Genomic DNA, 25,338 nt, shown 5'->3' on the forward strand with positions numbered 1-25,338 from the left:
TTCCTCCGAGCGTGCTCTGCTTGGCTGTACTTAATAAAATCGCCTCCGCTCGCTCTTCTGTGCCTCGTCTTCCTTCTCTGGGCCCCCGATTCTTACGCCACGGACGCCTCAGCGCCGGCGTCACAGCGCCCTACGCGCCTCCTCCGCTGCCGGACAAACGAACCACGAACTGGTGGCTTACAACAGCCCTAGGGGCTACAGTCCACTTTCAAGCTGTTGGCCGGGCCCTGAGGCGCCTCGAGACAGAGGTTTCTATATCCCGTTATTCAGCAACTCGACTCCAAGCGCCCGAGGTTTTGTGGATCAACCCCGAGGAGCCTCCACTCGCCATGCCCGCTGCGGGTGAACCCCAGTGGGGAAATATGTAAGCGTAGGAGGCTGTGCATGCTAAGGTCACCTACTGTTTCACAAATGCAAGTTCATAAAGATATTCTGAATTTAACGAAGATGTTAAAAAAATGTTCTTTGCATTTTTTTTTTAATATTTACAGTTTCTTTTTTACAAAGTTCTGTACATAAAAGTAAATATACAGAAACAACCCCATCAACTGTGCTTCAGTAATCCTCGCTGGCGGGCTCACCGTTTACAAGGAAGACTTCATTCAACGCAACCTGTCACAGAGACTGCCCAGCCAGTGAGGACTTCTAACCTGAAGGATCATTACTACGTCTCTTTTATTAAGATCGCCAATCACTGGGACGCTTTTACCTACCAACTGCCAATTACCCATGAAATCAATGATGCAGTCACTGGCTTTAGTGAAGTGTGACCAACTGCCACTACTGCCTAGTAGCAACATCTATACCCTACGTTGACTCCAACTCTTAAAGATACAGGTGTAGTTAAGAACAAATAAAACCCCACGTCCCCTTGGCTAGTCACTGTGAAAAGCGTGCGTAAGGCAATTGAATTGAGGGTTAAGGGTTCATCTTGCTAATGTCAAAAGCGACACTAGCAAGATTCTTAACTTCATCCACCAGATGACGGGCCTCTGCGTCCAGGTCTCCAGGAGCAGGCTCCGCCTCCTTCACCAGACAAAGGGTTGTAACCTGAGAGGAGAGACAGGAAGGAGATCAGTGCTGGGAACATCATGTATCAAACATAAAACTGTGAGCCTGACATGCAAAGCCCTGCAAAGATATGGAGTCTGCACTCGTGGGCATTTTCGTAGAACTTTTATCCACTACATAAAAAAAATACTTTACACTCTGATTTCAGTTGACTTGATTTTGATAGGAATAAAAAAAAAAAAAAAAAACACGATTCAGCTTAACTCCCCCAGACACACACACACACACACACACACACACACACACACACACGAATCTCTCAAGATGTCTGGATTTATGTATGTGAAGGTTTCTACCACTATTTCTCTATGTTAATAGAATGTATACATTCAAATAGGACCGTTCAAACCACGGAAATACGTTTAAAACATCAAAACAGAATGGAACCTACTGCTTCTACCAGTCAGAACTGGGTAATCTACCTGCCTGCCCCCCACCATGCATTAGTGTCCCCAAGTTAACGGACATTTGGTGACCAGGTTGACTGCTTAGGCTCCAGAGTCAGTGAGACCGCGAATGAGATGGCTTTGCGCCTTATTTGCTATGGGATCTTTGGGCAATGATTCCCTGTGCCTCAGTTTCCTTATTTGTAAAACACGGCTAGTCAAAGCACACAGTTCCAGATTGCTGAGAACACTGAGAGGCCATGTGCATAAGCATGTCGCACATCATATTTTCTGAAATTTCCACTCCTGTCCTAAATATCACCACCACTTGCTCTGAAAAAACAGTCTGCCAGCAAGAGGAAGCTTTAAAACGGCATTTTCTTTTCAGACACATCACTCCCCCGTAGGAAGCCAGGTTTGGCTTCCTGACAGAGGGGATCACAGCTCGGCCTTGAAGGGCGCCCGGGCTTGTGTCTGCGCTGCCTCAGAAACCATGCTCCTGCCTCTGCAGGGTCGTCCCTGGCGCCGCCCCGCGTTTCCACGGACGGCCCTCCCCGCCCTCGGGACGGGTGCGGAGCTCCTGGCCCAGCACACGATCGCTTCTTTTCATCCGTGTGTGAGTCCCATCTTCCTAAAAGGACGTGAAGGTCCTCAGGGATGGGCCAGAGATAGGCGACTCCAGGACCCTACAGCGCTGGGGGGTGGGGGGTCGGAGAAAAGAGCTCCAACTGGACATCTGGCCGTGTCTCCTTGAGAAACGCAGCGGCCTTTACAGGGCTGGGTGGGACCAAGGAAGAACATGAGTGCTGTCACTCTAATTGTTTACTGAGGGCTGGACTGACTTCCTTTTTCAATCTCTCATTCAATATTGACGTTTTCCCTGAAGGACACTGAGGTCAAGGAGGTCACCCGCTTCCAGGAAGCAGGATCTGCGCCCGCATCCTTGCTCCGGGCAATGGGGCTCAGTGGACTCCCAGCCAGTAAAGATGGCTTTGCATCTGTTTCTTTTATTTAATCCGCATAATCCTAAACTTAGGAATTAGTCTCAATTTACAGACTAGGAAATGAAGGAGAATGTGGTATTTAAGAAGGAATGTATATCCTGTAATGGTTTGGAATGTGTGAGCATTTGGTACTCGCCTCCTCCCCGCAGGGGCTTTCTGTCAGATTTCCGCTTCGGGATAACTGATGACGTCGAAGGCCCCGGACTGTCGTCGTCCTGTTTAAACATACACGGGCTGAAAAACGTTCTACTCGACAAACCTTCATCTACCTGACGACGTCGACTCGGCCCGTCCGTGCTCACCTGCGGCTTTCTTGCGTTTCCTCTGTAACTTTTTCCTTCTTGCATGCTGTCCCACATTTCGATCTTCTGTCTCCTTTTTGCTTCTTCAAGCTGAAAAAGGATCATATGGAGTACATGTGGAAGCTGCCATATTCTTCAAAGAAAATACAAATTCTGGCAATTTTTAATTGTAATGTCCTTTGAAACAAGCCTTCCCCTCCATTTTCTTCAGGTAACAGAACTTGTAGCTAGTGGTATGAGTTTAATTCACAAACAGAACCTTTTGATCTGTACTTTATTTAAGAAAGCAGAAAGCGTGATGGAAAAAGAATACAGATTCGGTTTTCCGAAACTCGCCTGCAACAGGTCATGTGGGTGACTTGGCGTGAGTGAGTGTGGCTGGCAGGCCTGCTGTGCGGCTGGCTGCCTGGCCATGTCACTGAGGAAAGCCCTTACCCCCCTGCTTCCCAGCTTGCAACGATCCAGTGAGAGAGGTGAAAGCCAAGAAATACAGAAAATGTTTAGGGGAACATAATTTGAGCAGAAAATCAGGCCTAACGAGGGGCACCTGAGAAAGCTCGTAATCCTGCCGTGACCAGGTCCCCAAGGCGGGAGAGACAGGGCACTGACCGGCTCTCTGAGAAGAGCCGCCTGCCCGCCAGCGATCGACTCCTGACCCCCACATGCACACAAAGGAAACAAAATCTTTCATTCCCAGTGGAATCCGGACCCAAACTGTGGTTCATTCTGGTTCCAATGGAACCGAGACAGCACAAGGACACGCCAGATGATGCCTCAGCAAGTGCACACCGAGAAAATTCTCCACGGCTCTCAAGGTCCATCGCGTCACGCGCTCAGGGTTTGCAAGAACAGGGGGCCAAGGAGGAAATCGGCTCTTGGGTGAAGGCTGGGTCACACTCCACGCTAACACGGAGAACGCCACAATGGAACGCAGCTGACAAACCCTGAGGCCACAAGCAAGAGCGCCGATGTAACTGTGAGGCAGGCCAACTCAGTTTATTATCATTGTTTTTGTGAGTACATGAGACAGAACCACACATGCTGTAACAATTTTAACCCGAACACAGGCTTCTGTCCTTTTTCCAATCTTAGGAGGCTCACACTGCAACTTTAAAAAGTGATCTTTTAAGACTTTTCAGCTACATCATCAAACTGAATAAAAGATCAAGATGTTACACACAAAAAAATCAAGACTCTGAAGTCACTGATTCTGACATGTAGGAAGAAAACAACTTATTCTATGCCTTTAAAAACAGTACTAAATAAGGAGCTGGAAATCAGCAAAGAAAAAAACTCAAAAAGAACTGCTCAAAAATGGCATAAATGGGAGTCCCAGTAAAGATGACGGAGTATGCAAACACTGTGCCGCCTCCTCCCATGGCAACAGCGAAACTACAACCAAATCGCAGAACAATCAACCTGAAGAGCCATCTGCAGTCTAGCTGAGCAGAAGTCCTATGACTAAGGATGTAAAGGAGCCACCTTGAGACTGGTAGGTGGAGGCGGAGACAGGAAATAGGCCGCTGCCACACCCACACATGGTAGTGGAGAATGGGGAGGGATTTCTCAGCCGCAGAGGTCCCCATGAGGAACTACAGGTCCCATGCTGGAGGACCAGTGCCAGGAAGGACACCCCACACCACCCGGCTGTGAAAACCCGGCAGAAATTCCATCCATCTGGTGAAACAGAGAATGACTGGAAACCCCGGCATCCTCTTAAAGGGCCAGTGCACAGACCCTCTAGCTCAGAGGCACTGGCCCTGGGCTCCGGCCCAGGGACGGCAGCCTAGGAGGTGCCAGAGACATAGAGGGAGTGACTGAGTTGTGTGGCTTTCGAGGAGGGCTGGAGGGACAGCTGCCATTGTCCCTGTGTTGAGCCCTCCCCACCAACACCGCCAAATCTGAATCTGCACTGGCCTGGTAAATTCTGCTTGCTCCACCCTGGTGATTCCCTGGGACCCCGCCCCACCCAATTCCTCCACCACCCAAGGTCCTTTCAGTAGGCAAGCCTCTGGGTGCGGGGTACTCTGGGCCTTTTGCTGAGCTGCCCCCGGCCCAGTGCTGGTGGCCTTGATTCCAGTGTGCAGCACGGCCTCTCCCACACACCTCCAGGTCCAGCACAGGCAGTGACCAACCTAGACTGCTTTGTAGCTCCTACCAGGTAGCCCCAGGACAGTTACAGGCCTACATGGGAGCTCCTCCCAAGAGGCCCCAGGACCAGCATACCCAGTAGTTGGCTTCAGACCATAGAGCACCACCTGGTTTGTCCCATAAGTGGCACACCCGAAGGGTGGCCTTGGCAGCCATCAGAGCCTGCTGACTCACATCCTGCTCCGTGGGATCAGCCCCCGCGCAGCTGCTCACAGGCTGTGGGCGTGGCCCATCTCCCCAGCCAGTCATCCCGAGGGGCAATCCCACCCACTGATGTGCCAACGGCAAAGCGATCAAGGCTCAACTACAACAGGAAGGCACACACAACCCACACCTGGAGACTCGGTTCAGGAGACCAGAGATTTCGCCACTGGGCCTCACAGGACACCTACCACATAAGGCCACCGTGCTAAGACTGGGAGATGCAGGACATCTACCTAATACCTAGAAATGAACACAGAGAGGCAGCCAAAATGAAGAGACAAAGAAGTAAGTTCCAAATGAAAGAACGGGGACAAATGAAAATGAAAACATGACCCCGAATCCATGGGACACAGCCAAAGCTGTGCTAATTGGGAAATTCAAAGCAATACAGGCCTGCCTCAAGAAATGAGAAAAATCTCAAATAAACACTAACCTTACACCTAAAGTAATTAGAAAAGAACAACAAACATTACCTAAAGTGAGTAGAAGAAAGGAAATAATAAAGATCAGAGCGGAAATTTAAAAAAAAAAAAGTCTAAAGAGAATACAAAAGATCAATGAAACCAAGAGGTGGTTCTTAGAAAGGATAAACAAAAGTGATAAGCTTTTAACCAGACTCATCAAGAAAAAAGGAGAGAGGACCCAAACAGATACGACCAGAAATGAAAGAGGTCAGGTGACAACTGCCACCACTATAATACACAGGATTATAAGAAATACTATAAGCAATTACATGCCAATAAATTGGACAATCTGGAAGAAATGGATACATTCCTAGAAACAAACTCTCTGCCAAGACTGAGTCAAGAATAGAAAAATCTAAACAGACCGACTATTACTAATGAAATCAAATCAGTAATCAAAAATAAGAAAAAAAACCTCCTCAAAAACAGAAGTCCAGGACTGGATGGCCACACAAGTGAATTTTACCAAATATTCAAAGGTGAATATCCTCAAACTATTCCAAAACATTAAAGAGGAGGAATGGTTTCCAGCCTCATTTTATGAGGGCATCATTACCCTGATTCCAAAACCGAAGACACGACAAAAAAATAAAATTATATGTTGATATATCCCTGGTGGACATAGATGCAAAAATTCCCAACAAAACATTAGCAAACCAAATTCAGCAATACATGAAAAATATCATACACCATGATCAAGCGGGATTTATTCCTGGGATGCAAAACTGCTTCAATATCCACAAATCAATTAATGTGACGCACCGCATTAACAAACGGAAAAAAAACGGTAAGATCATCTATCAATAGATGCTGAAAAAGTGACAAAATCCAGCATCCATTTATGATAAAAACTTTCAGAAAAGTGGGTAGAGGGAACATACCTCAACGTAATAAAGTCTGTATATGACAAACCCACAGCTAACGTGAACGCAGTAAAGTAACCAAGATATAAACCTAATACTCTGAAATCGGTTTCATTTTTATATACCAATAATAAACTATCAGAAAGATAAATTAAGAAAACAATCTCATTTACAATTGCATAAAAAAAAAAACACACCTAGGTAGAAATTTAAACGAGGATGTAAAAGACCTATACTCAGAAAATTATGACACTGAAAAAAATCTGAAGACAACACAAATAAACAGAAGCACATACCGTGCTCATGGACAGAATTAACATTGTTAAAACGTCCTTACCACCCAAAGCAACCTATAGATTCAATGCAATCCCTATCAAACTACCAATGGCATTTTTCACAGAACTAGAACTAATAATTCTAAAATTTATATGGACCACAAAAGACCCCAAATAGTCAGAGCAATTTTGAGAAAGAAGAACAAAGCTGGAGGTATCTTGCTACCTGATATCAAACTATAGTACAAGGTCAGTCATCAGAAGGATACAAACAGACACAGAGATCCACGGAACAGAATAGAGAGCCCAGAAATAAACCCATGTCAACACTGTCCACTAATCCATAACAGAGGAGGCAAGAATATACATTGGGGTAAAGATAGTCTACGTAAAAAATGAAGTTGGGAAAATTGGACAGATACATACCAAAAAAAATGAAACCAGACCACCTTCTTTATCATATACAAGAATAAACTCAAAATGGATTAAAGACTTAAATGTAAGACCCAAAAACAAAACTCCTAGAAAAAAACATATATAGTAAACTCTTTGACATTGCTCTTAGTTATTTACTTATTTTTTTTTCCTGATATATCTCCTTGGGCAAGGGAAAAAAAGAAAAAAATGAAAAAAGAAAAAAAAAATAAATGAAGCATCAAACTGAAAAGTTTTTGCACAGCAAAGGCAACAGAACAGAAAGACAACCTACTGACTGGGAGAAGATATTCACCAATGATACATCCAATAAGGGTTTAATATCCAAAATTTAAATGAACTCAACACCAAAAAGCACAAACAATCCAATTGAAAAATGGGCAGAGGACCAGAATAGGTATTTCTCCAAAGAGGACATACAGATGGCCAACGGACGTATGAAAAGATGCTCAACACCAGAAATCAGAGAAATGCAAATTAAAACCACAATGAGATATCACCTCACACCTGTCAGAATGGCCATCATCAATAAATCAACAAATAACAAGTGCTGATGAGGATGCGGAGAAAAGGGAACCCTCATGCACTGTAGGTGCAGCCACTATGCAAAACAGTTTGGAGGCGCCTCAAAAAAGTAAAAATAGATCTACCTTATTATGACCCAGCAATTCCACTTCTGGGCATTTACCCAAACAAATCCAAAACACTTTCAAACAGATATGTGCTCCGATGCTCACTGCAGCGCTATTTACAATAGCTAAGATACGGAAGCAACCCACATGTCCATCAACAGACAACGGGATAAAGTGGTAAATGTATACAGTGGAATATTCTAGGCCATTAAACAGAACGAAATCTTACCCTTTGAGAGAACATGGATGGACCTAGAGGGCGTTACACTGAGTGAAATTTGTCAGAGAAAGACAAATACCACATGATCTCACTTACACGTGGATTCTAAAGAACAATATAAATGAACAAACAAAACAGAAACAGATTCGCAGATAGAGAACTGATGGTGCCAGACGGAAGGCGGGCGCTGGGAGTGGGGGTGAAAACTGTGAAGAGGGTAAGAAGTACAGATCGGGAGATACACAACAGTCACGGGGATGTACAGTACAGGGAATATGGTCAATAATATTGTAATAACCACGCAGAGTGCCAGGTGGGGACCAGGCTAATCCGGGGGATCACTTCGTAAGTTATATAAACGTCTAACCACCATGTTGTACACCTGAAACTAATATAATACTGAATGTCAACCATAATAAAAAAAAAAAGGGGGGGGCCACAGGTACACTGTGCTGCCATTTCTATGGAAAAAAAAAAGGTGTGTTTATATATGACTAAAATATTTTTGGAAAAATTCTTAAAGGCTTAATATGGAGTGTCTGGGCAGCAGGGGGTGGGGGAGCAGAAAGGCACAGACTTAAATTTGCATGGCATAGATTCGTATATCATGTGATTTTTTTTTTTAAATCACATGATTTTAAAAATTAGAGAAACGTGCCGGTACATTTTAGGTTAGTGGAAGATGGGCAACAAACTGAACGTGGAAAAACGCTGCTCGGACAGGGCAACGCAGGAGGGTGAGTGTGGGCAGTCGGGGCAGTCTTGTCCTGCCCCTTCCTTTGGGCTCCAGCCAAGCTGGAGACACCAGCCACGGCCTGCGTGACCGGGCAGAAACAACAAAAGCCATTGGGATGTGGCAGAAAGACACATGACCGTGGAAACACCAGAGCCACACGCACGACCAGCAGGAAGACCACCTTGCCTGCTGCCTTGGAGCCAGCAGAGGCTTCCTTCTGAGGGGACAAAGAGGGGCACGGAAACATCTGGATCAAAACCAGAACGCAGAGTCCACACCTGTGTTTCAGTTACACAGACTGGGTCGAATCTAGTGGGCGACCTGCACCTGTGAAAAGCAGCACACGCCACCTGGCTGCTCAGGTCGCTGCCAACAGTCATCCTCGGCTCTTCCTTCTGCCTCCTCTCCTACAGCCCCCACCCCCCACCCAACCAAACCACGGCCCTTCGAGAAACTCTCTCAAAACTCCATCTCAACCCGGGATCGAGCCCATCGACTTCATCCCCGACAGGCCCGGTGGTCGAGGGACACGTGGCTTTAGACAGACAAAGGGGCGAGAAGCTGAATGTGTCCTGTGCGAGTCTGGTGGCGTGGCACCTGGGCACACAGTTTTGTGGGGCGAAACACTGCTGTGAGGGAACCACTGAAAAGCAAAACCATAAATGAAGGACCTTCCTTTAAGAGTGTTTTCCCTCTAAGTAGTAAGAAATACTTAAACTAAAACCAGTTCGTACCTGTCTCAGTTTTTCCTTATGCTTTTCGACTTGCGCATTTAATTCTTCTTGCATTTTCAAACGAGCAGCTGCTAAAGCCTCTTGTCGTTTTACAACAACATCAGGTTCTAAAATGACAAAAAATATGCACTGAAGCACCTTGTATAACATAAAATGGAAACTCTCAAGAGTCCATATTATTAGGAGTATACAAAAGTACAGATGTCAGAGTGCAAAAATGTTTTTACATAAATAAGTCTACCCTTCTGCATATACTCTGCTGCTCACAGGGGTAGAGAACCGTCTCTCCAGTCTTAACTCTAGTTAAATATCCACAGCACCAGAAACTTCTATTAGAACACATTTCTGGGCTCCCTTGGCAATTTGAATTCAGAAAGTCTGGGATAGGCCCCGTGATTGAAATATAAGTTGCCCAACGGATATACTGAGACTACATTCCATGACCTGGCCACCTCCCAACACCCAGTCTCTAGGCTGACCAGAATTCTAGAAGACCACCAAGGAAAGATAAAGTTGTCCTGATCATTAGCCATCATGTAATTAGCCCAGATCTATGCCAGAAAGAGATAAAAATCCTTAAGTATTTTATCCCTGCTCCTACAGAAAAGAAAAATCCTTCCAGCTAGCATTAATAGAAATGAGTGTCCCAGCTTTACCTGTTTTCATATGGTTTATAAAACAAAGTAAAATTATATAAATACACCATAAAGTTCATCTTTATGTTGTTATGATGAACAGATCTGTTCATCTCTTAAGGGGGCAACTACACAGTGGTGTGACTCATTTTTCTGAGAAGGAAAAATCAGAACTTATAAATTCACATTGTTCCCTTTCAAAGCATAAGTGATCACCATTACCTACAGACAACTAATGGTGGGAAAAGGCCACTTAACTGAACCTACATAAAACAGGGGTCAAAAAGCTGTGCTCCAAATAGCACAAGGGTGTGTGGGTGTGTGTGGTGGTCGAGACGACTGGAACTTTAACGACAAAACAAAACGATAGCTCCACTTTTTAGAAATGTGAATTTCGGTAACATTTCTAACTGTTGGGTCATTCTTAGAATAAATCAGTAAAGTGTAGCTTTTCTCGACCTATTTTTTCCTAACGAAATTGAACAACACAACGCAACACCTTTCACTGCATTTTTACGTTCTGCAGCGCTTCGTAAAAACAATCCTCTCTTGATGTGCCTATCCTAGCATCCACTTACGGATCTATTTTTCGGTTGTCAGCACATCACAGATGGCTGTAATAGGTGACTAAAGCTGTTCCCAAACACTACTGTCATCCACTTCAGGAAATCCTGCATCTTATGCAAGAATCACAACTGTATTTTGTAGTGGATTATTGCATGTACAGCCAACAATCAAAAAGGCTGAGAACAGCAGGACCAGAGGGTTTCCTGAAGGGAGAGGTATATTTGAGTGAAGATATTTTCTAAGTCTTTCCACTAATGACTGCTTTTTTATTGTGACATTCTCTTTCCTCAGTAACCATGGTGACAACTCAAATGAAAGAGGATTTGTATTTGTTTAATTATGCTATTTTCAAAGCACTTAACATCTCTTTTGGTTATATCCTTAGAAACTGTAGCTTCTATCTAGTAAAAAGGCTACTACAATTTCAGAGAGAATGAGTTTTGAAAACAACCTAGTAGAATCTGAAATTAGATCTGATGAGTAAGTTGTGAAAATCTAAACGCAGTGGATATGGAAAACTACAGCTGAGTTCCTCATCACTCACAAAGGTCTTAACCCTAGACAGAACTAAGATTTAGAAGGTAGACCCACAAGCATGGAGAAGCTGTGACATTTTCATCTTAATCCACCCTATAAATGAAAACCCTTCAACAAGATATGCAGTGGCTCTCTACACACCAGCGGGTATGTTTTCCATCTCATTTCAAAATCCCCGAAATTAAAAGCCTATTGCACATTCACCAAATCCAATTCCAGAAGCATAAAATGTTTTTTTCTTTCCACCATACAGATCAGAATCATGTACTTCTCAATCTTAACAATCGACTTAACTTTTAAATACTCACTGAAGTGGGTGTAAAGCCACCGCCTTCATGGGATACGGGGTACTCACCCACGGCGGCCGCAGCCTGGTCCAGATGCCTCTGCCTCAGGGCCCTCAGCCGGGTGGAAAGCTTCTGAAAGATCACGTAGAGAAGGATGCAGCTGAAGACAATGTACCAGCCGTAGGTGGCCAACAGGGAGCCCACTGAAAAGCAGAAAATGGTTTTCAAGAAATTAAAAATGAGACTACGATTGGACTTTTCCATAAAATTCAACAAAGACGAAATATTCGTAGCTCTCGCCCTCAAAAGCTTCCCGGTCTAGCAGAAGCAACGGTCTCCTACTAGGTCGGCAGTAAAATGACGAGCGAGACGCGCATCCATTCTGAGATCGCTGAGAAGGGGCTGCTCGACCCTCTGGGAATTCGGGGGGGCAGTCTGGGGCGGGGGGCGACAGCTGGGTTTGAGGGATGACGAGGTTGTCCGACTCAGGGGGGCAAAGACCCTTCAGACCCAGGGAACACACAGAAAGGGGTGGCCGTGGGGCTGACGCCGCGCGCGGTGCCAGCGGGGTGCGTGGCCGAGGCCCGGAGACAAAGCCAAAGGCGCAGCGGTCGCCGAGGCCGCACCCCGGACGGGCTTGCTTTGCAGAGCAGGGGACTCGCGTAAAAGATGGCCCGACGGCACCGCCCAGGGAAGTGAGGGAGGGCCGCGCCGCGCGCTCCCGGGCGGCCGCCTGGACCTCCGTGCGGCGCCAAGACCCGCGGCCGGCGCGCCAAGGGCGACGACCCACCGAACATGGCGGCGCGACTCGGGGCCACTCACCCGTGACGTGCAGGAAGCGCAGCCCCTCCGTCTCCAGCGCCGGCCGCGCGGACAGCTGCTCGCCGTCGCCCTCCATGGCGGCCACCGCTCTCCCAGGCGCTGCCGCGTCAGCCAGAGCCTTCGCCCCGCGAGGCGCGCCGACGTCGACGTGCGCGCCGGAGCAGTGTCTCGGAGGCCGGGCCCGGACGCCCCCAGATCTTCGCGAGGGCGGGGCGGGCGGGGCCGGGAGAACCAGGGGCGGGGCAAGCCGGGGTGGGGTGAGCAGGGATAGGTTCAAGGGAACGAAGGGCGGGGCAAGATGAAGCGGAGTGAGCAGGGATAGGTTGAAGGGAACAAAGGGCGGGGAAAGCTGGGGCGGGGTGAGCAGGGATAGGTTGAAAAGAACAAAGGGCGGGGAAAGCTAGGGCGGGGCGAGCAGAGGTAGGGATAGTGGGCAAACCCCGGGTGGGGCAGCTTTAACTGGGGGGGCCGCTCGGGGCAGGATCCGGCCACAGGCTAGAGCCTCTTCTCCTCCGGAGGGTGGAGCCCCGCCCAGGCCATCGGACAACGGGAGACTCAGTTGGCCTGAGGGAACGAACAGCTGGGACTCTGAGATGGCAGAGGAAGCCTGGCCCCGGCTCCTCTCAGGGCTTGTCACAAAGAGTTAGTGGAGAAGCTTTCCTCTACTTGACATGGCCCTCCTGCTTTTCCCCTCACTCTACTAGAACGGAATGATGATGGTGGGCAACGGGTGTCCGTGATGCCGGTGGTGACAGGGGACAGCGTCTGCATCCTGTGTTTGCAAGTACCAGGCACCGAGCCTGGGTCGCATCCGTGGGCACTCGGATCGTGCGGGCCCCTTTGGCCCTCCTTGCAGTCTGTGTCTCCAGTGCCATTGTCTGAGAATTTGCACAATGAATCACCTAGGAGTGTTTCAATCACCCGCCTACCTACCTCCTGAAGGCTTGGGGTAGATTTGCTCTGGATTCCTGCCAGGTTCCGAGTTTCCGAGGGAGGGAAGCGCAGCTGACAGGGAGACATGCAAGGCCAAAGGTCGGGCCCTGCCTGTCTCTCCTGGAGCCCTGTTCTAGGCTGAAGCCAAGGATTTAAGGGACTTGTTGAGTTTGTGACACACTGGAAGGTATCAAAAAACTCTCCTGAAGGGGCATCGTGGATCGAGCATGCCAGCCTCTTCGAATGCCCCAAAGAGAAGGCATCCCCTCAGCGCGACTCTTCGGCTTCATACGAGCTCGCACCTCCATCTCAGTCTCTTTTCCCAGCTCAGTTTCTGTCCTTTTCAAACTTGAGCCTGACCGACTGTGTCGGACAAGCTCTTGTAAATCAAGGTGGTGTATGTCAGCTCAAAATGACTTTCCCATTATTAAAGAGGACCTCTGCTGGACATCTCTAGATATTGATTTAAAGGAGGGGAAAAAAAATCCAATCCAATCTGAGGAAAACAGAAGGGCCAGAGGTTCATGAATGGTCATTGGTTGAGGCTGGAGCCCCGGGTCATAAGGGCTCTGACAGTTGCCACCACCAGCTGGTGACCACTCACCGCCAGGCTAGAAACTGGTGGCAGAACCCTCCACTGCACTGAAGTGGGGAGCTTCCAGCATAACGGCAAAGAGAGAGTGGTGCGGCGGCCTGGCCTCGGCTGGGGAACGTGGCCCCAACGTAGCAGGTCAGGGTGGGCCTCCGAGCGATTGGCAGGGAGAGGCCAGCCCTCTGGCAGAGGCCAGAGCTGGCAATCCGGGCCTTGCGGCTCATGGGGTCTCTGGGAGCCTGGGGAGGAAACTGAAGTGTGAACACCCGCCTCGCTGGCCCAGCCCGGGCTGAGGATGGGGAGGAGGTGTTCGTCCAGTCCAGTCGGGGCTCCAGTCATGTAGGGAAGAGGCAGGAGAATGATGACAAATGGGAATGAGCCATGTTCAGGGACTGCGATACACCGATCAGCCCCACAGCCAGACCGGAAAGATGCCTTCAGAACAGAGGAAGATGTCCACTGGATAACTAACACTCCCCACACCAGTGAAGGGGAAACAGGACCCAAGAGTCATTCCCTCGATGGCTAAAACCACGGGGAACCCCAGCATCGAAGGCTGGGAACTGCGTGCCGCCGGCCTGTCACACTCCATGCTCTCCCCTTCCTCACCCTATGTCTGTATCAAAGTCATCGGGAACTGCAGAATGACACGGACACAGAATTCCCTGAACACTCAGGGTGTCTTTCCTCGGTCTCTCACTGTCCCACTCACTCTCTGCCTGAGAGGAGACCACACTCTGTGGAACGTTACCCCTCTTCGAATCGACTTTCCATTGGACTCCAGCTTTGGCCTGCGTGTTGAATTCTTTCTACACTCTCCACCAAAGGACCCTCTTCTCTCTGTCCGTGCAGAGCTTGGTCTCTCTGGGGGCAAATGAGCCCGTCCTGCATCACCAGGCAGGGTCGTGCATCCACGGAGTCCCTGACAGAGGCGCGAGACCCGACCAGTCATTCCAAGGTCAGGACAGGCCCAGCCATGGCCTGCGTGGAAAGAAACCCTCTGCCAGGGGCCCAGGCCCAGAGCTGGCCGCCTCCTGCCCAGCGGCCCAGGAGCCAGGCCTGGAAATGGCCAGGATTTGAGAGGTCTGGGAGGCAGTACCCAGCCCCGTCCTAGGGCGTCAGCCCCTGGCCAGACACCAAGGGGCCTGTGGGGCAGCTGGCCCTGTGGGCTTCCAATCAGACCCCTGCCTCGACTGTCCAGGTCACCAATATTCCTGCTGCAGGTTCGAGTCCCTCGGCTGACTGAGGACGGGCAGGAGCCTCTCTTGCAGCTGGCCGGATGGCCTGTCTGCTCAGAGGCTTGCCTTCTTCCTGGCTCTGTCCTTGCTTTCCTCTCCTGTCAACCTGGAACTGGTCAGGCCCAGGGCGTGTTGGACCCCCAGAGGGGAGCTGGACTCGGCCCCTTTGAAGTTCTGGATTGGCACAAGGCCTCCAGAGGGAAGACAGCCTGTCAATCAAGCCCAGCTGTTGTCTATGCTGCCGAGGCCGCGACCAGGCGCCCTGGGCTTTCCACTCATTGCCGCGTCCTCCCGCCACGCTGGAGCCCGATTCTGCTCGTGGATCACCTCCATGCCTCCGGCCTTTTCCTCTAAGCCCCCACCAACACTTTCCCATTCCTCAGAAGCCCTGCATCCTGTAGCCACCCCCCTCCACTTCTCCTCCAGGTTTCCTGACAGCCTGGCAGCCAATTCCTCCTCCTGCACCACGAACACCCTGCCAACTCCTGCGCCCACCCCCGCACCCACCACTCCTGCAGGTGACCCACAGGCCGCCCCACATCTGTGCCTTGACCCAGTTGGTTGACTTGCCCAAGGAGAATGAAATGTGTCGAGCTGAGCCAGGGACAAGCCGAGCCAGCTGTGAGTTAGCAGTGGTTGGCTCTCAGAGCCCGAGTTTTGGGGTGGTTTTTGAGGTGCTCACCTCCTAAATCAGCCACGAGTGTAGGAGCTGTGAGGAAAACTGCCTCAGCCTGCCCACCGGGTGGCCGTGACCTCTGCCCCCACATCCTGGACACAGAATGGGCTGCCCCTGTGCCTGAACCCCACCAGCTAGCAAGCAAACACTGCGCCAAGTCTTTAAACTACTAATCCATTATCCGCATGATGTGTGTACAGAGGGTTAAAGAAAAACATGAAAAGATACTGATTCCTGTGACGCCCTAAACCCCGCCGCCTGGGATGAAACCTGTTGTTCCCTGTGTAGACAGACACGCGCCACTGAGCGCAGGTGCTCGGCGGCGGTGCACAGGGAATCCTGAGTTTTACTAAGAATTTAAAATCTGAACATTCGCAGGGGAGTGGGGAGCCGACCTCAACGGCGGCCTCCTGCACCTGCACCTCGAATGCGTCCACGCGGCCCGCAGCGCACCCCACGGCGACGCACAGGCTGGCAGCACAGAGAGCACCCTTTATTTCTCCGTTTGTAGAAAACTGGCATTCGGGTTTCGAAACGTGTGTCACAAAACTACCAGCAGCAGTGGCAGGCACTTCGCAATGCCACGAGCTCTTTGCCGACACAAACAAAGCTATTGTTCCACCTTCGAAAAGCAGGGCTTGTTCACGTGGACACGGCACACGTCCTGGCGACGCTCAGGACCCATTCGTGACTGTGTCTTCTTCCATCTCCTCTTCGCCGTCATCTGTGGGGCCTGAAAAAAACACACAGCCAGAGTCACGGCGACTTCGGACACTCTCACACACTGGGATCCTGTGACCAGGCGCACAGATGCCGCGGCCTCCGCCCAGGGGGCACGGCCCGGAGACCACCCGTGTCTGGCGGGTACTGGATGGGGCGGCTACTTCCTTCAAGCAGGAAGGTGTAGGGGTTTACGAAAGTCGCGCTCCCGCCGACCACCGTAACCGCACCCCGACTCCATCACAAGGCCCTTGCGTCGCCTCCTCTCGCCACTTCCCTCAGGCCTTGACCTGGGCTCGTGCTGAGCCACTATAGTCCAAGTGTGCGAGGCCACTCCACCACGGTGTGCCGTGCAGGTCCTCCCTCCCCAGAAGGCCACTCTGCCTTCACCCTGCTCAGCGGCCCTCACCAAGTCTGAGGACAGAGAGCTTGTGATAAGGCACATTATCGAAGCTGCATCAGTTACACCAGGTATTTTGAAAACAGTCATTCGTTAAAATAAACTGATGACGTTAATGTTTATACCACTATAAAAATGAATCCTATTTTCCAAAAACAAAAACATTCAGGGAGAAGGACGGCGAGACGCTGTACTTCTGCCCGTCTCCGTCACAGGTGACGAGCAGCAGCCCGCGGGACGCCAGCCCTGGCCCTGTCACTCCGCCTGTCCACGCACCGCGAGAAGCGAAGAGTGGCGGGCACGGTGGCGGTTCTCTCACGGGCCTTTGCGGACGGCTGGGGATATCTTTTCTCTGCCCAAACCTGACAAACCGGTAGTTTCTTCAAGGTGGCTTTGCAAGGTGGAGCCTGAAACCCCATCAGGGAACGTTCTCTGCTCTTACTTGGAAACCCACGGGTCTACCCTGTACTGACTGGACCGTTCACACAAGACTTTGTGACATTATTTGGAAAATGCAGACTCACTGAGTCACGCACACTTCCCAAAGGTGGGCCCATTTCAGCACACAGTGTCAAAAATATGACATTCTAACCCCGCCAATTTGCTCAGACAAGTCTGCGTGCACTGGGGAGCCATCAAGGTCAGTACCAGGTGGATAAGAGTTTGCCAGTTTTTGTTTCTGCTTCAAAGTCTGAGTTTTATCATTGGCAACAAACACCACGAGCTGCCGTCCTTGCAGCGTCAAGCTCAGCTCGTGTTCGCGAAGAGGCCGCTCCTCGGCTGTGACAGCTGCAGGCGACCGCGTGGCTCAGGCGCGGAGAAGCGCTTCCCGCCCAGTAGCGCAGGGCGATGCCAACGACACGCAGCACCCCGGTCCTTCGCCGCCCCGCAAAGGACACCCCAGCGGCAGCGGCACGGACGCGCTGGGCCCCCGCGGCGCCGGAGCGAGTTTTGCCTCAACCCCAGGAGCCCCGCAGGGAGAGCCGCGGGCCACCCAACGTGCCACGCCTTTTTATTCCTCACGGGAACGTCCCGCGTTGCCAGTCCTGCCAGCGGCCCCATTACACTCCTATCGGGTCTCGTGATGGCGTCATGCTGAGTTCTCGCCGTGCGCCCGCAGCGCCCAGCGAGCCTTCGGGCACACGGCTGACGCTCGCCAGACACTCGCTACGTCGGACCCTGTGCCGAGCGCCACCTGTGCCGCGGCTCGCTCAGTACCCCAACGACCTGCTGAGGTCAGTGCTGTTGTCACCTAGATTTACAGATGAGGTCGTGGATTTAAGAGCGAGTGGCAATTGTGAAATTCACCGAGGACAGAGCGGTACCAGGCCCAAGCGCCACCGCTAAGCCAGCCCGCAAACACCTCGGGCACCCAGGGACATGGCCACGAGAGTCACGTTGGCTTCGATTTTTACACACCAGGCCCCCGAGCCCCACGACACAACATTCTCTATCAAATCACTGATCCTCGGAGGCATTTAAAGGGGCTCCGTGAACGCCACGTTGCCGGGCTGCAGCACCCCGCCTGTGGGGGACCACTGGGTGAACCCAACTGGTAGCACAGCGACAAGGCGCCCTCCTCACCTGGTCTGCGCTCTCGGCCAGGAATCTGGCCGGACTGCAGCAAGCCCTTCAGCCGCTCCACTTCGGCCAGCGTGGACGCGTTCGCTATGGCGTTCTGGGGGCGGGAGAGAGTGGAGAAGAGGGTCAGGTCCACTTGAGCCCCGGTGCCCCGCAAACGCCTACAGACACTCATGGCAGCTTTCCCAGCCGGGACATTGAAATCAACCCAAACACCGGGCCGGGAATTGGCAAAGTTGGGAAAGGGACGTGGGCCCCTGATGATACAAAATAATCATGGCATGTGTCCTAAAACTGCAGTGAACTGAAGTACTGGATAATTTAGAAGGCAGTTATACAATTGGTTTTCTCACCAATCATCAAGTAGCATCTTTAGACAGCAAACCTCTGCAAGTAAAAACTAATGTGACAGCGAGAGAGCATACAAGGCCCCTGGCCGTCCACAAAGACATGGGCTGGAGGGACAGGACACGGACCAGGGAGGGCTGCCCTCACTTGGACTGGCTCACGTGATCACTCAAAGTCTGGTCAAACAATGACTTCGAGCCATTTCTCCTTATGCGGAAGTAGAGCTGGACTCACAACCGCGGGGTCCGCCACAGCCAGAACTTGTTTTATCACGTGACGCTGCACCCCAAGCCATGCCGGCTCCACCCCATCTAGGTGCCCACACCAAACTACCTTGATCGCTTCCACGTCCCCTGCGGATGGGCCACCTTTCTTTTTGTCAGTTGGCAAACCAGCACCTGGGCTGAAACTGGGGATGGGAGGGGGGTGGGGAAGAACATAACTGTCAAATCTAGACTTCTGGAAATTGCTTCTCTTTTACTTTCAAAAGCTTTTGAAAGTAATTCAATCAGTGTAGTATCTTCTCTTTGTTAACAAACTGATACAAGAAACTCTCTCCTTCAGAAACACCACCCAGTTTGTCTCCCTACACAGAAAGCGGGATGCATATGATGTCACATTATGACCGAATACGGAAGTATTGGCTCTGCTAACCTGCAGAAGTCTCACGTGATATAAGGACCAGTGACGGTCACGGGCTATCACCACACAGAGTCAACACCGTTATTACTCCCAGGTGTTCTGTTTAATTTTATAGGCGGCAAACTGCCCGACAGAGCGTGTTTCTGAAGGCGAGGTGGAGTGAAGTTGAGTATCCGTGTCTTACGTTTTGCTTCTCCTGGCAATATCCTTTGCAAGCTGTGCACCCCGTTTGCCCTTGAACATTTTCTCTGCTTCCTGACGCTCCTACAGCAACACCACACACAGAGTTAATGGAGATAGGAATACCACGCACATCTAGATGCATTCCTCAGAAAACACGGAAGAAACGCTCCTGAGACACTCTGGGCTGGTAAGAATCCCAAAAAGCCAATTTCAGGGAAAAAGACACAGTGGTCTTGCCTTCTCTGGTGAAGCTCCCGGAAGACGATTTACAAGAAAATAAAAAAGAACTCCCAATAACGGGAACATCATTCTGACAAATGATGTGACGATTCCCCACAGGGAGGAGCCTGGCGTGGCCAGTCCACTGTGGCCGTGGCTGCGCTCGCTCCGTAAAGGCCAGCACCGCACGCAGCACCTCAAAGCCCTGCCAGAAACTCTGCTGTGAAAAACATCTGACTTCACATTTTCTTTCCCTCGTTTCTATTACAAACCGATGGCAAAACTCCTTAGGCGATTTCAAAACGTCCATAGCGAAAGCATAAAGGAAAACACACACCCAGACGGCTCGCCACCAACAGAGCAGCACTCACTTTCAGCTTCACCTTCTGGAAATCCAGCACCCTGATCTGGGGGACTTTGTAAATGACATACAGTCTGTAATGCTTCTTATTTGTCACGGGATTTCTCAGAATACTACGAGAAAAGGAACAACGTAACACCAATCTTGTTCACAGTGCAGCATTCAAGAGGTCCGTTTTAATAAAATCCAATGAGTCCGTAAGTTAGGGAAACGTTCACTATTCTTCACAGATAATTTCAATGCCATAAACTTAAGTAACAGGGAACTTTTAATAGAGCACTGGGCCCCAAGAAAATATTTTCAATATTCGTTTGTAAAAGGTACTTTTTACTGATTGTTTTGAGGTCAAGGCTGTAAGGGTGTTATTTTGAAGAGTGTCACCACCACAAATAATTTCCGTACCTGAGATAAGTCAGCGATTTGAGAGCAGCCAGAGGGTCCAGGTCGCCCTGTGAAAGAACAGCCGCCGATGAGAAGAGCGACAGCGCCCCTCTCACGACCCCGGGAAGGGAGGGCGCCTGCCACGGCGCAGGCCGAGACTCATGTCGCCTTTCAGTGTTCACAGCCCCGGCACTTGGCGCAATACTAACGCATCACAGAATGAAACTCGTAAATGTAAGTAAATTTACTTAAATAACAATTTAATAAACTTCTCCTGAAAAAAATGTGGATAAATCTGAGCTTCTTAAAGTCAAAATCTTGGCCATACAGCTTCTGTTTCAATAGCACATGGTGTCTTCATGGGTTTTTAAAAAACATAATAAATACATAACAAATTGGGGTCACGATTTGAAATGTTTAAGGATGCTGTACTGTTTAGGAGAGTAAAGGTATTAGTTAACTTTAAACTTGAATAAATACATATGTTTTAATTCCTAGGATGCTGAGAAGAGAGTCTAATAATTTCTGAAGTATGAGAATGAAAAATGAAATAAACACAAAAAAAGAGAGAATGAGCAGCAATAAAGAAGAGAAAAAGAAATGTGGAATGAGTGAAACAAATAAATCCTAAAAGAGAGAAGACACACAAAAACATACCAGTAATCACGTTAACACTTCATTTAAGACTTCAGACTGGATTTTAAAACATCCTATCATGTGTTGTTTTTAAGAGATAAGTATAAAATATATGATACAAAAAAAAAAAAAAAGTAAATTTTGGATGGGAAAGAATTTATCATGAAAATACTGAAAGCAGGCTTATTTTGGTATATTATGACGGATAAAACAGACATCAGGATAAGAGAATGTTAATAAGCTATAAAGAGGATCACTACATAATGCTAAAAAGGTTCATCAGGAAAATATTAACAATTGAAAATTTGTATATATCAAATAAAACAACCTCAAACTCTATCAGACTAAAGCTGACAGAACTCCGGGGGGACAGTGAAAGCCACTAGTGCGTGGGGACACCAGCACCTCTTCACGAGCCCGAAGCAGAGGAAGCGCAACGGAACAGCGAAAGCACTGGCAGCAACGACAAAAGCCTAATGAACAGACGACACTTAAATTAGAACGTTCCCGATCGAGACATCCTAAGAGAGTCAAAGGGCAAGCTACAGAGTGGGAAAAGATATTTGCAACATGTACTTATAACCGAAAAAGGCCCGGATCTTGAATTAAGAAAAAGACAAAGAAAAAGGACAGAGAGAGCATCAGTCAGCCTTGCCCAGCCTCTGTAAGAAGCACGGGGCGCCGGAAGCCCCGCTCACTTACCAGCTCCACAAGGCTATTGTTGGTGAGGATCAGGTCTGTCAGGCAGGGCAGGGCCTGGTCAAGCCCCTCGCCTATGCGGCTGAAAGAAGACAGGGAGGATCTTCGTGAAAGGGAGAATGCAGTGCGCCCACAACTGCATCTCAGTGTCGCTCAGAGGAGCCCAGGCCGGAAGGGGCAGAATCTGAGATCCCGAGACCCTCCCTCCCGGAGGGAACCTCGTCAGAGGTCACATGATTTTTCTGATAAAATTTACACAGAGGTGGTAAGCGGGTCAAAAAGGATCTCAATTTCAATAAGTGATATTTTAAAAATCAGTTGTAGTTAAAGAAAAAAATGGCCGAGGACATGGAGTAGAAAGAGATGCTCAGTCAAGACCAGAAGTGTTGAATTGTATGATCACTCTGGCAATCGCAACTATCATTTTCGAAGAGAGTCAAAATGTGTACAATGACGTTTTTAATTTAAATAGAAAATTTATCATGAATATACAAACATACGAGATTTCTCGACAGATGCAAACGTGACAAGTCCAGCACTAAGTCAGGCTCTGCCCTGCATGGGGAAGCGCGGCTCGTTTTCCGTTTTAAGGAGAGACAGGTAGGTCCCCGCAGCAGGCGCTGCAACTTCCTCGGGGAGCTAGCTGGTGACACTGAATCTAGGGGAAGAGCCACGCCCACCGGCGGACACTCACCATATCCTATTATTGTTCACCAACAACGTCTTCAGTCTTCTTAACAGAGGGAAACCATCCAATTTCCTGATTTCGTTGTCAGAAAAATCAATAGCATCGAACTGGTCTAAGGTTGCACCTAGGTTTTCAATCACGGGAATTTTATACCCTGTAAGATGGAGAGGGAAAAAACCACATGAGTGTTAATATCATTAAAAGGCACCTTTAAGCACAGGAGTCTCGCATGGCGATGTGACGCATGGCGATGTGACTCAGAAATCAGTCATTCAGGACCCCAGCACCTACGCCTCGCCCGATACTGCGGGGTACCTGAGATAAAATGAGGGACTGGACAGTCACACGTTCCAGCTGCCAGGACGCACGCATACAGTCTAGCAGGGGTCCTGAACGTGGTGATAACAAGGGCGATGACGACCAGGGTGGCAACAGCCAGCCCGCTACGGGCACGACATTCAGGCGAGCCAGCGTCCAAGCCTTTTTCCTGTACGGCGGACAGCAGTTCCCACAGGCCAGATTCAGCGGGCTCATCCCTTCACTTCACGTCCTCCCCACCCAGCTCCACTCCAGGGCAAGGAAGGTCAAAGGTTCACACGCGAAGGTAAATCTCTCTATGAACAGCCCCCTCAAACCCTCACTGACTTGTGTAATGTGGTCGCAATCAGCGCACTGGAAGCTCCACGGCCAGATACAACCTCCAGGTTAAAACACACGGTTCGGAGCTGTGAGGGCCGCATCTCAGTGACAGCTGCACCCACGTAAGAGCCCTCACCCCTCCACGCACGCCAGGCTTACATGGCAGAGGTCAACCTGTGCCTAGGGCCTGAGTGGTCAGTTACTCCTGAATTGAATCTTTCTCCAAGAAACAATTCCATCAAAATATAAGTACTGGCCTTTGTCAGGAAGGAATCTAAGCAGAAAGCAGAGCAGCCAGCAGTGCAGCTCCAGAGATCCCACTGTCCCCGCGGGGCAAACTGCCCACAGAGATTGTGTTGTCTGATCCCCTGAGAAGTCGCTCTTCCTGGCTTCCTGTCACCTTCTGACATGCTGATTAGACAGCTGGACTCCCACCTCCTTTTTCACACAAGCCTTGGTATTTGTTTAGTTGTAAGCCCTTACTGAGATATAACTCACACAACAAAAAATTCACTCATTTAAAGTACACAACAGAATGGTTTGAGCACGTTCATAGCTATGCAGCCCTAACCAGTATCTTGCCCCCTCCCCCCCAAAAGAAACCCTGTGCGGGTTAGCAGCCTCCGCCCCACCGCCGCCCACTCCTCTATTTTGCCTCTGTGACTTTGCTGTTCTGATCATTTCATAGCAAAGAGTCACATGCCACTTGGCCTTCTGCGTCTGGATCTTTTTCACTCAGCGTGAGGTTTACAGGGTTCGTCCTGTCGCCTGTGTATCAGCCCTTCGCTCCCTCTGACTAGCGGTGTCCGCAGCATAGACAGACCGAGTTTATCATCCACTGTCGATGGGCTCGGTTCCCAGCGCTCCGGGCCGGAGGGGCGGTAATTCCGAGTGCGGGGATCACTGCGCCACACTCCAGGTGCACCCTGGCGGCATGTGGCTGCAGGGTGGGGACGCAGCAGAGGCCCTGCAGCGGAGGCGGGCACCCACACCTTCGCGGAGCACGCCACTTCCCAGCCCCCTCCCCGAGCAGCAACTGGGGTAAGTGGGACATCTCCTCCAGGGGCCCATCCGGCCTAGGCACGGCCCCGCGGCTCAGGAGGGGGCTTTGAGATAACCGGCAAATGTTTTCAGAGAAGCGGGGCGTGTTGCCGGCTCCTCCGGCCCGTACGCCCTTCTCTGGCCAGGCCTCAGTCCGGTTGAGACGGCCACAGAAACCCGAGCACTTCAGACAGCGTTCGTCCCTGACACGTGGCACCGGCAGTGGAGCCTGGGCGCAACAGTGCACCCGACCACGGAAGCCACGGAGACACCTGGGACGCGACCGCTTTTGTTCCCGGACGTCGCCCCCCTTAGAGGGAATGAGCACGCCTCGTATCTACGCCCTCGCGGCGGCATCGCTGACACCTCTGCGGGGAAGGAGTCTCTGCACCGAGATCACGACCCGAGCGCGCTTCCGGCAGACCCGACTGGGGAACGGGCCCGCGGCGGCGGGCCAGGGAGCGGCAGACGCGCCGGGGGTCACGTGGCTGCGCCGGGGCCGCTGGGGCCCGGAACGCGGGCGGCGGGCGCGCCGCAGTCCGCGGACTCACCCCGGAGGTCTAGCTCGCGGTCCCGCACGGCGTTGGTGTACTGAGCCGCCTGCTCGATCAGCTCCGCCGTCAGCTTCACCATCCTGCCGCCTCCCGCCCGGTGCGCGCCCGCCGCTGACTCCCGCCAGACAGACAGGCTGCCGGAGGTCCCAGCGTACCCCGCGCCGCCCGCCGGAAGTCCCGGCGTGCCCCGCGCCCGGTCGCCGGAAGTCCCAGGGTGCCCTGCGCCCGCCAGGCAGCATCAAGCGCTCGCCGTGCGCACGCGCGCGCAGCCCGACGCCCAGGCCGGGGCAATCGAAAAGCCACGCCCCGCCTCGCTGTTGTCGCTGTCCCCGCGCGTGTCGAGGGCTCCCCCGGTCAGGTGGCTCCCCTGAGTCATGCCTGGAGTCCGGAGGGCCCTGATTCCAAACATTTGTGCCCGCAAGTTGAGCAAAATATGCAGATGCCTGAGCGAACTGTCTCGTGCATCCGTACACGTGGAGGCG

General features: G+C 50.6%; 2 protein-coding genes across 2 annotated transcripts; both read right to left on the minus strand.

Moving 5' to 3' along the window:
• Positions 1–459: 459 nt before the first annotated feature.
• Positions 460–12,492, minus strand: SELENOS (selenoprotein S). The gene is made up of 6 exons (XM_016154903.2): positions 12,326–12,492; positions 11,572–11,706; positions 9,478–9,584; positions 2,764–2,853; positions 2,598–2,676; positions 460–1,050 (listed from the first exon to the last, which is right to left on the minus strand). The coding sequence occupies exons 1-6, from the start codon at positions 12,399–12,401 to the stop codon at positions 971–973; spliced, it is 567 nt and encodes a 188-aa protein (XP_016010389.1). The 5' UTR covers positions 12,402–12,492; the 3' UTR covers positions 460–970.
• A 3,744-nt stretch (positions 12,493–16,236) lies between these two features.
• Positions 16,237–25,010, minus strand: SNRPA1 (small nuclear ribonucleoprotein polypeptide A'). Its single transcript, XM_016154902.2, has 9 exons — positions 24,854–25,010; positions 22,629–22,776; positions 21,938–22,016; positions 20,621–20,667; positions 20,229–20,331; positions 19,640–19,719; positions 19,147–19,222; positions 18,469–18,562; positions 16,237–16,497 (listed from the first exon to the last, which is right to left on the minus strand). Exons 1-9 carry the CDS (start codon positions 24,933–24,935, stop codon positions 16,439–16,441), a joined length of 768 nt encoding a protein of 255 aa, XP_016010388.1. The 5' UTR covers positions 24,936–25,010; the 3' UTR covers positions 16,237–16,438.
• Positions 25,011–25,338: the final 328 nt, after the last annotated feature.

This window comes from Rousettus aegyptiacus, unplaced genomic scaffold (assembly GCF_014176215.1).
Source record: "Rousettus aegyptiacus isolate mRouAeg1 unplaced genomic scaffold, mRouAeg1.p scaffold_m13_p_14, whole genome shotgun sequence".
Classification (NCBI taxonomy): Eukaryota; Metazoa; Chordata; class Mammalia; order Chiroptera; family Pteropodidae; genus Rousettus; species Rousettus aegyptiacus.